Source organism: Micromesistius poutassou (genome assembly GCF_964030765.1).
Source record: "Micromesistius poutassou genome assembly, chromosome: 5".
Taxonomy (NCBI): domain Eukaryota; kingdom Metazoa; phylum Chordata; class Actinopteri; order Gadiformes; family Gadidae; genus Micromesistius; species Micromesistius poutassou.
Window position 1 is genome coordinate 142501 of NC_140275.1, and position 12500 is coordinate 155000.

At 46.6% G+C, this 12500-nt stretch overlaps 1 protein-coding gene across 5 annotated transcripts in view; it reads right to left on the reverse strand.

The window, feature by feature from the left end:
- The window catches only part of rhobtb4 (Rho related BTB domain containing 4), a 49337-nt gene that overhangs the window by 21263 nt on the left and 15574 nt on the right, over positions 1-12500 (reverse strand). For 3 of the 5 annotated variants that reach the window (XM_084468536.1, XM_084468537.1, XM_084468539.1), the window contains 2 exons: positions 334-535; positions 1-30 (listed from right to left, as the gene is read on the reverse strand). The exon at positions 1-30 is cut by the window's left edge and continues 74 nt beyond it. In XM_084468536.1, the coding sequence (XP_084324662.1) occupies positions 1-30; positions 334-535 (232 nt within the window). Of the gene's footprint in view, positions 31-333; positions 536-10332; positions 10757-12500 lie in introns of those variants that run through there. The other 2 variants (XM_084468535.1, XM_084468538.1) reach the window with 2 other exon arrangements.

Sequence of the window (12500 nt, forward strand, 5' to 3'; positions counted from 1 at the left end):
GTCCACCACGTCCCGGGATCTCTCCAGCACCTACATTCACACAGCCATCATTATGTTCACTCTGCCATCATTATGTTCACTCTGCCATCATCATGTTCACTCTGCCATGCTGCCATTCTGCATGCTGATAACATAGACATTATGATAGCGAGCTGTGTTGGGGTGTGTGTGCGTGTGTGTATGTGCATGGGTAGGTGTATGTGAACAGGCATGTGGGTATTTATTGAATATTTGTGTGTGTGCCTGCGTGTGTGTGTGTGTGTGTGAGTGTGCATGCGAGTATGTGTGTGTGCGTGCGTGAGCGGGTGCGTGCGTGCGTGTGTGTGTGCCCACCTCCTGGCATACACGGTATTGGTCGATGGCCCAAACGGTTGGCACGTGGGTGGCAAGGAGCTGATACTGTGTGAGGGTGGCATTGCAGGCCCGGGCACAGATGAGCCGTGTTTTGCCGACTGCATTGTCTCCCACCACCACACATTTAATGGTTTCCACATTGGGCCGCTCATAGTCAGTGTCTATATCCATGGAGAGTGCCCTGGGCAGAGAGAGAGAGAGAGAGAGAGAGAGAGAGAGAGAGAGAGAGAGAGAGAGAGAGAGAGAGAGAGAGAGAGAGAGAGAGAGAGAGAGAGAGAGAGAGAGAGAGAGAGAGAGAGAGAGAGAGATGGAGAGAGAGATGGAGAGATGGAGAATTTTTAAAAATAAAAAACAAATTGAGATGGTTGCAGAGTTGGAGTTACAGTTTCTATGCAATGATTGGCCGAAATATAGGAGGTTGCTCTGAGCCGCATGGGGTCAAACAAGTCCTGTCTGAAAGCCCCATGGCGGCACTGACCAGTGTAGCCAGGCTGCTGCCAAACTCCTCCACAGAACAGACGGAGGTTCAGGCTGAGCAACGGGGAGACAGCAGTGCTATTTATGTACCAGCACAGGAAGAGAGAGAGAGAAGATACCATCGCCCTCATCGAGAATTAAATAAATAAACCAAAGACTGGTATGTGATAAAGCATCTACAGTACTTTGGCAGACGAAAAACATATCTTGGCCTCTTTGCAGCAGGGAGAGAAAGCTCTCGAAAGTCTTTTCTACTTTAGAATAAATAAAACCTCTGGACCCGGTATCAGTCATCTACTTCATCCATGGTGTGAAATATATATATTTTTTGCTTCCTTTGTGCATACATAAATGTTTGTGCGTACATGTAAGACTACATTGTTTGCATTTAATGGAATTCAAATGGATGAATGTTCCCCAGAGCGCTACAACCTGCACATGAAGCCTGCTCAGTAAAAAAGACTTGAATGAATCAGAGGGACTAATGAATGAATGAATGAATGAATTACTAATGAATCAGAGGGACTATTGAATGAATGAATTACTAATGAATCAGAGGGACTAATGAATGAATGAATGAATGAATTACTAATGAATCAGAGGGACTAATGAATGAATGAATTACCTAATGGACTCAAAGACAATGGTAAGATTTGCTTTCATCCAGTCCTATCATTGTCTTCTAGAAAGAACCAGGCATCACATACCAAGTCACACCAAGTTCTCCTATCGAAATCGAAAAGAGCTAGAGAACCAAAACCATAACTTATGAAAAGCTTCAAATCCCCATAGCCCTAAACTGATTACATGCATTCATTGCGTGCCACAACAAACGGCTGGCGACCCATATACAAGCATATTCCTTGTGAAAGCTAATTTATCAAGGTGATATCGACACTGCAACACTGAGAGTCCAGTCAAACCAACCCGTTGGCTCTTGCCAACTGTACGAGGACCCAAATCCCCATAAATAGAGCCCCTGAAACATTCCTAAAGGCTGCGGCTTGTTACTCCATTGATGTGGATGCTAGTGAAGGCCTGCATTGACAGACTCCAGTGTCTATAAAGGCCATCTATTCATTAAACAAGCAAGCCATGTGCACTGTAGTAGAATCCAGCCAGCCGTGAACCGCCCATAAACATCTTTCATCCTGTCTAATACGATGCCTGTGTTGCTGCAGCTCGGGGAAGCCTCTTAAGTATTTGATCACAAATACATATACATGGATATACATTTCCATGAAAAGTACAACCAAAAAATAAAGCTGCCAACATTGAGACTCCACAAGTTCATCTTAAAGAAGGTGAACCATCAGATACCATCAGAGACCATCAGGTGTGAAAAGAAGGGCCGGACTACATTCATTTGTCTGAGCTGTAGACCACTGTCTGTGTTCCGTCAGTATGCTCAATGTGGAGGTGAAATTGTCTGGCCTGTGTCTTTCCAAAGTTATGAATAATATGTCCACTACACACCACCACCACTACCACCACCTGTCACTACCCATCTACCAATGCAACATCTCCAGGGACGACCCAACCACACACACACACACACACACACACACACACACACACACACAGCTGCAGAGGACTGTGAATGAGGAGTGGGTAGGGATACTTTCAGTGCACAATCAGTGGCATTAATAACATGAGCAGTACAGCTGAGAGGCAGATGGACCAGAGTGGACATAACGGAAAATAACAGAGGGATGAGAGGGGGATGACAGAGAGACAGAAAGAGAGACACACAGAGAGAAAGAGGGGCATACACACACACACACACACACATCTTTTTCATCCTTTGTAAACACAGCCCTGTCCTGTTTGGGACGAGACGGTTGTACTGCTGGGACCAACAGAGCGAGTACCAGCAGTAACTGAGCTCAGGGGAAACACTCTGCTCTCCTGCTGACTTCTCTACCTTAAAGGCTCCAGTAGAGTTTGCCTTGAAGCACTGTGTGTGTGAAGGGTTAGGGTTAGTAGGGTTAGTACTAACCCTACCACTGTGTGTGTGAAGGGTTAGGGTTAGTAGGGTTAGTACTAACCCTACCACTGTGTGTGTGAAGGGTTAGGGTTAGTAGGGTTAGTACTAACCCTACCACTGTGTGTGTGAAGGGTTAGGGTTAGTAGGGTTAGTACTAACCCTACCACTGTGTGTGTGAAGGGTTAGGGTTAGTAGGGTTAGTACTAACCCTACCACTGTGTGTGTGAAGGGTTAGGGTTAGTAGGGTTAGTACTAACCCTACCACTGTGTGTGTGAAGGGTTAGGGTTAGTAGGGTTAGTACTAACCCTACCACTGTGTGTGTGAAGGGTTAGGGTTAGTAGGGTTAGTACTAACCCTAACACTGTGTGTGTGAAGGGTTAGGGTTAGTAGGGTTAGTACTAACCCTACCACTGTGTGTGTGAAGGGTTAGGGTTAGTAGGGTTAGTACTAACCCTACCACTGTGTGTGTGAAGGGTTAGGGTTAGTAGGGTTAGTACTAACCCTACCACTGTGTGTGTGAAGGGTTAGGGTTAGTAGGGTTAGTACTAACCCTACCACTGTGTGTGTGAAGGGTTAGGGTTAGTAGGGTTAGTACTAACCCTACCACTGTGTGTGTGAAGGGTTAGGGTTAGTAGGGTTAGTACTAACCCTAACACTGTGTGTGTGAAGGGTTAGGGTTAGTAGGGTTAGTACTAACCCTACCACTGTGTGTGTGAAGGGTTAGGGTTAGTAGGGTTAGTACTAACCCTACCACTGTGTGTGTGAAGGGTTAGGGTTAGTAGGGTTAGTACTAACCCTACCACTGTGTGTGTGAAGGGTTAGGGTTAGTAGGGTTAGTACTAACCCTAACACTGTGTGTGTGAAGGGTTAGGGTTAGTAGGGTTAGTACTAACCCTACCACTGTGTGTGTGAAGGGTTAGGGTTAGTAGGGTTAGTACTAACCCTACCACTGTGTGTGTGAAGGGTTAGGGTTAGTAGGGTTAGTACTAACCCTACCACTGTGTGTGTGAAGGGTTAGGGTTAGTAGGGTTAGTACTAACCCTAACACTGTGTGTGTGAAGGGTTAGGGTTAGTAGGGTTAGTACTAACCCTACCACTGTGTGTGTGAAGGGTTAGGGTTAGTAGGGTTAGTACTAACCCTACCACTGTGTGTGTGAAGGGTTAGGGTTAGTAGGGTTAGTACTAACCCTACCACTGTGTGTGTGAAGGGTTAGGGTTAGTAGGGTTAGTACTAACCCTACCACTGTGTGTGTGAAGGGTTAGGGTTAGTAGGGTTAGTACTAACCCTACCACTGTGTGTGTGAAGGGTTAGGGTTAGTAGGGTTAGTACTAACCCTAACACTGTGTGTGTGAAGGGTTAGGGTTAGTAGGGTTAGTACTAACCCTACCACTGTGTGTGTGAAGGGTTAGGGTTAGTAGGGTTAGTACTAACCCTACCACTGTGTGTGTGAAGGGTTAGGGTTAGTAGGGTTAGTACTAACCCTACCACTGTGTGTGTGAAGGGTTAGGGTTAGTAGGGTTAGTACTAACCCTACCACTGTGTGTGTGAAGGGTTAGGGTTAGTAGGGTTAGTACTAACCCTACCACTGTGTGTGTGAAGGGTTAGGGTTAGTAGGGTTAGTACTAACCCTACCACTGTGTGTGTGAAGGGTTAGGGTTAGTAGGGTTAGTACTAACCCTACCACTGTGTGTGTGAAGGGTTAGGGTTAGTAGGGTTAGTACTAACCCTACCACTGTGTGTGTGAAGGGTTAGGGTTAGTAGGGTTAGTACTAACCCTACCACTGTGTGTGTGAAGGGTTAGGGTTAGTAGGGTTAGTACTAACCCTACCACTGTGTGTGTGAAGGGTTAGGGTTAGTAGGGTTAGTACTAACCCTACCACTGTGTGTGTGAAGGGTTAGGGTTAGTAGGGTTAGTACTAACCCTACCACTGTGTGTGTGAAGGGTTAGGGTTAGTAGGGTTAGTACTAACCCTACCACTGTGTGTGTGAAGGGTTAGGGTTAGTAGGGTTAGTACTAACCCTACCACTGTGTGTGTGAAGGGTTAGGGTTAGTAGGGTTAGTACTAACCCTACCACTGTGTGTGTGTGTGCTTACTGCCCACGGACGGCCGTCACATTTTATAGTCGCCGTTTGGCCCTAGTCTATGTTCTTAGACAGAGGGAACGCTGCAGAGGGAACGCTGCAGACACAGGGAACGCTGCAGACACAGGGAACGCTGCAGAGGGAACGCTGCAGAGGGAACGCTGCAGAGGGAACGCTGCAGAGGGAACGCTGCAGAGGGAACGCTGCAGAGGGAACTGGACACGGACACAATTGCATCCTTATTGAATAAACAATCACAACAGGAGTGTAGGAAGTAGTGACAGCATGCATCACGTCATCATCTGACGCTCAGTTTGTGCGCTCAGATCGTGGATATGATTGGAGGATTTCTGATGACAATCTTCAAAATTTCAGGGGTGCGTGACAAGCGACGAACCACCAGAGGCACCTTGAGCGAGGGCCGTGATGAGGTCGTTTCTGGTTTGTGCATTCGCACGCAGTTCAAGCACACCGACAAAAAAGGAAGATATGCAGAAAAAGAGAAAAGAGTGCAGTGAAAGGTCAGGGAGACATCCCCTATCATTGACCGATTTAAGCTTAACGTGCGTGTGTGTTAATTAGCTCAGGGCCAATCAATGAGTCTTGGTAGGATATGAGAGCAGTGATGTAACAGAGAGTAGAGATGAGGGGGATCCAGGGCTCCAGAGCTTCCAGAGAACAGGTTTTATCTGGGACGCTGTGTCCACCCCCCCCCCCCTGCCAGGCTATTAGCTGATGATCATGTGGAAGGCCAACAACTTACACAATGCACACATAAGCACTGGCTCAAGCTTATATGTAAACGAGTACACATGCAGCAGACCAATGTGAACTGCATACACATATTACAAATACACAGAAACAAACAGATGCAAAAATGAATGTGCATGCACAGCAGGCGTGCACGTTCATTTCCATGAGCCCATCTTTCCGACGGCAGCCGACGACCAGACATCACCAGGCCGGAGGGCGCCCAGGGGTGCAGGAAGTAGCAGGAAGCTCAGGTTTCATTTGAAATCAGTTCGGGGGCTAGACCTCAGATGTCTAGACCGCAGCTGTTGGCTTACAGCACATTTCAAATACACACTCTCCTGTTTACATCTGTGGTCGGTTGAGTGTGTGTGTGTGTGTGTGTGTGTGTGTGTGTGTGTGTGTGTGTGTGTGTGTGTGTGTGTGTGTGTGTGTGCATCGTCTTTGCACATACCCACACGGTAAAACCAGTGCAAAAGCAAATGCTATGACATGAATGTTGAATGTGATGTGTGAGCGTGTGTTGGGCTAGCAGAGGGAGGATGGTACAGGAGACCAGACAGACACACAGACTCATGCATCATTTGGGTATTGGGTGCTTCCATAATGCATTACATCAGAACCATAATGCATTACATCAGAACCATAATGCATTACATCAGAACCATAATTCTGTCGCTGAACGTTTGCTTTCAGTTCCATTTCCTGTGTTTTACTGTGCTATGTCTGGTTTGTTGGCTAAATAGTCTCCCACACTGTCCGACCCACTGACCTATACCCTGCCTTCCTCTTGTTCACTCAGCCTTTCCGTCCCGTCCGCTCTGATGCTCCACTATTTCACCCTTCACTTCATGTCTCTCTCCATCCACCCCCCCCCCCCCTGCCCCCCCCCCATGGCCATTGTTTCTCCTCTTGCTGATTTGCCAGACATTAACCCATAGACACAGTTCAATTTCATAGTGCTACTCGGACCGTGTTCCAAACTGTTTTCAACTACAACTTGCTCTACTCAAAGGCCAATGAATGGTGATTGATATTAGGCCTAGCCAATAAAACAATAAATGATTGTATCGTGATAGACTTTTGATCAATATCAATACAAAACATGTTTGATATATATTGGTAAGAGACTGGACCACCGAATCTAGCAGCTGGGTTTGTTACACAAACACAGTTCCATACTTATTTACAATATTTGTATTTTTCATTGTTGCATTGACATTGGAGTATTTATCAATGAAGAAAAGTGGAAGGTCATATTAAGTGTTAAACAGAAGTGTTTGAATCCAGCGTGGTAATTCCTAGTCTTTTTAGGTCATTAAAATGATCAATAGTTATCGATATCAATCAATATGATCAAGTTATATTGTGATATGTCCTTCAGCCATATCTCCCAGGCCTAATTGATATACTGTGTGTGTGTGTGTGTGTGTGTGTGTGTGTGTGTGTGTGTGTGTGTGTGTGTGTGTGTGTGTGTGTGTAGGACAGTAGCTGCCAGAGGCCCAGCTGGCTCAGACTGGTTACATAACTTGTCTGTCTGCTGCCTGGTCATCCTGTGCTGCTGACAGTAAACCTCAGCCACTCTGGTCCGGTCTGGGCTCAGGTCTCACGCACCAGACAGATGTGCAGCACACACACACACACACACACACACACACACACACACACACACACACACACACACACACACACACACACACACACACACACACACACACACACACACACACACACACACACACACACACACACTTCTGTCTGTCTGGTGCAGACAAGTTTAAGGGCCATGCATCTGACTAGGTTGTAACAGCTTCCATTTCTGTATATGACAGTCGTACTGCATGGAACATTCTGCTAGCATTGGGTCTATATACTATTTTATATTATGTAAATCATTACAATGACCTTATTGTGCTTCAAATGACCTTAGCAGTTAAGTTAGGTCGACCATGCATGGACCAATCTTAATGATATACAAAGAGTAAAAGAGACATATATTTTGATATATTGATGTGTTGATCCACACATGGATCACAGTTAATTAAGTTTTCTCATACCACTTTGCCCATACTCCTCTCTTCACTGAACAGCAACTCAGATCTACAAACAGACAGCTGACCTCATTTCCATTGTCCCTGCCCCACACAACCCCCTGGGTCCATCTCAAACTACCCATCCTAAGATCGCTCTTCCCATTCCTAGAAAACTTTCCCAACTTTCAACTCTTATAACTTAAGTTATAATTATATTGTTATCCTTACAGTTACAGTTACTTACATGTTGTTATGAACCAAGATGTGCGTTAAGTATTAACAATCCTCAAAAGGCTTCAAAACTTTTAGCCTTGTGAGACCATCCTGATCTGGCTCCATTGTATTCACTCTCAGATCAGTCTGGTAACCTGCGATGGGAGCCGTTTGCCAAACGAACAGCCAATCAGCGTTGGCTTTGAGGCGGGTTCAGGTGTGACACAACGAGAAGCGACTGTTCAGTCTAAACAACATGGCGGCTTCCATGGATGGGAAGAGCGTAGCTATCGGGCAAGTTTGATCAAATATCCTTTACCGACACGTTGCTTGCTTCCTGAGCTAACGAGCTATGCTTTGCCTCGACGCTCTGTTATATCATACACTTCGTTGATCTGATTGGTTGACTTGGCCCGTCTATCACCAACGTAGGTGTGGTAGACAGATGGTTTATCCAATCAGCTAACCAGTATTTTCGCTCCTTCCCAAAAGTTCTCCAACGGAAGGTTCCCAGATGGAAACGCTGAGCAAATGTGAATCAATCCATCTGGCGGAGTCAGGTTACAAACCGTTACCCAATCACCATGAATGTGGTTTAAAGATGAAGAGCTTAGAAGCTGATAATCATAAACCACAAATAGTTAAAAGGCTTCCGCGCATCACATAATGCTGACCACAAACCAGTCTTAAGACTGAACAGAGACAACACACCTACCCACACAAGCAACTCTCAAAATCACTGGTGTGGAAAATAAACAAGCACATAAATGTCTTGTGGCCGCAGTCTGACACGGACAGGTTCCTTACATCACAACATGCTCTGTCATGTGATCCTGGCTAACCATTCCATGTAGGTCTGTCCCAGGCCCAGGTCTCCCTGGGTCCCAGGTCTCCCTGGGTCCCAGGCCTCCCTGGGTCCCAGGCCCAGGACTCCCTGGGTCCCAGGCTCAGGTCTCCCTGGGTCCCAGGCTCAGGTCTCAGGCCCAGGTCTCCCTGGGTCCCAGGCCCCAGGTCTCCCTGGGTCCCAGGACTCCCTGGGTCCCAGGCCTCCCTGGGTCCCAGGCTCAGGTCTCAGGCCCAGGTCTCCCTGGGTCCCAGGCCCCAGGTCTCCCTGGGTCCCAGGCCCAGGACTCCCTGGGTCCCAGGACTCCCTGGGTCCCAGGCCCAGGACTCCCTGGGTCCCAGGACTCCCTGGGTCCCAGGCCCAGGTCTCCCTGGGTCCCAGGCCTCCCTGGGTCCCAGGCTCAGGTCTCAGGCCCAGGTCTCCCTGTGCCCAGGCTGTGCCCCTGGGCTGTAGAAATAGGTCAGACACTAAGCATTCCATTGACCTTCTGGACGATACACCACAGACAAATGGATTAATGTTCTGATATCCCTGTGTTTAATCAAGGCCAACATAGGCCTGTAGAATAGAATAACACGATAAAGGGTTAGTGTTGGGGTTGGGGTTAGGGTTAGGGTAGGACAGTGCAGTGGTCCGGGGACCAACGCCTAGACATATAATTTATTTACTAATTTATATCTTCGTATTTCTTCTTCTTTCATTTCTAAATCATAGAAACCACTCATTGTGCATTAAAAATTAAACAACTGGCACAAGCCCACCTATTGATGGATTTTGTACTCATATTATCCATATGAGGAATAAAGTTACACGTCTTCATTGATATCATAATTACAGATGGTGGGTTCAATAACTAAATAATGTAGTATAATACATACAACCCAGGATTTAGAAGCAGAGATTATTGTAATCGGACCAACCTGTGCATAACAAAGATGTATCGATATAGGCCAAGGAGGAAATACAACTTGATCGAGTCTAATAAAAAAAAACTGTTATGCAACATTAATTCCATTAGTTGTTTCTGGTCTTTGGGGATCTGATAAACAACCGTGTAATGACACACGCTGAGCCACGGCATGCAATCTTGTATTAAATCATCCACAATTAAATCTAGTCTATCAGTATGATACCAAGTACACACAGCTGAGACTGCTGCTGACACACTGCTAGAATCACTGCGTATCAATGAACTAATCCTCGTCTGTCCGCAACCATTCATAACCACCTGAGTCATTCATTGGGTCTGTCCAACGAGGCAGCGCACCAACTGTCTGGAGGTCGGTGACAGATAAGAAGAACCAAACCCCCAAGTGGATCCGGTTATACACACACACACACACACACACACACACACACACACACACACACACACACACACACACACACACACACAGCAGCAGCAGCAGAAACAAGTCGATAAGACATTGTGAGGGAGCCCACGTGGGGTGTACATTGTGTGGGGCAGCCTTTCTCTGATGTCTCAAGGAAGAGACGAAGTGGCGACATGATATCTGCCCGTTATTGCGTTGTGCACTATAGAATAACGAACACGTGACCCAGTAGGGGACTTGAAGGAGTTGCCCTACCTGCCGACGGTTCCAGTATTGACCCACATGCCAAACTGCGTCCCGCACCGGAAAGAAAACAGACTTTCGAAATAAGAGGTTGCAGACCGTTGTTGCAGATGGGAGGTAATAGACTTTTTGCGGATGTCGCAGAAGAAGTAGGCTACTTGTCACAGTGGCCACATATTCCTATTGCATAAATCGCCCGGCTGGGCTGACCTACACTTCTCCAAACGTGGTAGGTTGGACGTTTCGCTGCAGACGTGTACCTATAATTGTCACATCCCTTTGTTTAGAGCAGAATCGAAACACAGAGCAGCCACAGGCGTTAATAGTCCAAGACACATCTTTCTATTGTTGTTTCTCCGGTCGATATCCTCCGCGACACGCCCACAACAATGCGCGTCAGAGACAACTCTGAGAGGCGAGCCAATCACATGACAGTTAGGGTGGAGGGGCGGGCCAATCATAGGACAGTTAGTGCGGCTGGACCCGCCCCGTTAACTCCGTCACGCCTGATAACGCAGTTCAATGTTCATATGAAGCAAGGCTATTTCGACATTCTTTATAGGTCCATGATTTCGACAGGTGTTATTTCTAAACCTAAATCACCGGTCACTAGGGCTGCTCAATATAACTGAATATATTGAGCAGCATATTACATTGAAAAATAAAATATTACATTGACACATCGGAGCAGCACTAGTAGTGGGGTCTATACTATTCAGTATAAGTAGTGTAGGCAACATAACACTGTAATAGATAGTAATGTAGGGTAGTCCTACTCTTCGTTGTGCTTAAAACTGCTTCATTCAGAGATTGGATTGTTGACCCATGGTTTGTTAGGGTTAACCCTAACCCTAACCCTAACCCTTTAGAAGCCACTCAACCTGACTTCAATGCAGTTTATTTTTAACTAAGTGTAAATGCATCAGCACCTTTTGTGTGTTGCTTCCACTTTTAGTCATAGTTAACGACAAGCATTACATAGGCCGTCGTTCTTATGCAACCCTGAAAAAACTGCTATCCAATTTCAAAGAGTGACCGTGGGCGAAAGAAGACAGACATCTACTGGTCGAGTGCGGTACTGATCCGTAAACAAAGGCTTTCTAATGCGACTGGATCACTTGCGTGAGAATCCAGGGTGCTAGGCTATTGGTGTGAACTGTGAAGCCACAGGTTATTGCGAGAGTTGTGGGAAGGAAAATATAATCTAATTAATGAACGTTGTCCTCGACAGCTTATACTTTCCACCTAAATATCCTGTCTGATCTATAGATCCAGATTGACTCTTGCATTGACCACATGCATAGAATGACGCGACTGAAAGCTACTGGAATCACCGTATCCCCCCTTTGCCCTTTGACCGTATTGACAGCCCCCTGACAGCGTCATAAAGCAGCAGCAGCCATGCGTTATTTACTACTAGAGTACCGTGTGGATGAATCCATAGAGGGAAATAGACATGCATGTTATCACAACGCTTGTAATCACAAATAACACAACAACAACAGAAGACAGCCGAGCTTTGCAGATGTTATGTTGATGTTTTCTTACTGGTCAGCAACTCCCCCCCCCCCCCCCCCCCCCCCACACACACACGCACACACACACACACACAATGTCCTGAGAAACCCATGACCCCTGAGCCTCTCTGGCAGGCACATAAATGATTTAGAGTGAAGAACAGTGTGTGGGGGGGAGGGGGGGTCAGTGTGGGGGGGAGGGGGGGTCAGTGTGTGGGGGGGGGGGTCATGGAGTTGGCACAGGGGCCTGGCAGCGGCTTTAGTGATGGATGTGTACAGAACCCTCTCAGCGTCGGCAGTGAAGGAGAAGACGAATCACCCACTGCTTCATCGCTCTTTGATTAACTCGGTGAGAAGTTCACTCCCCCAGCCCCCTGGCTCAGAGCAGCGTCGGGGACAAGGGGAATGCTCTGAGTTTCTTGTTGGCTGGGTATGGAGGGATGGAGAAGGAGGAGATCTCCCACACTCTGTTTGGACAACGAATGAACTTCACTGAGAGACTTTCAGGCCGCCATCTCTTCATCATCCTGGACGGAAGGCCTTTCTGCCAATATCAAATCTTAAATCTTTACAAATTATTTTCAATATGGGTGTATAACAAATGTATTTTTTATATAATTTAATTAAGGGTAGTAATGAAGTTAGTTTCCCTGGTTATTGAGA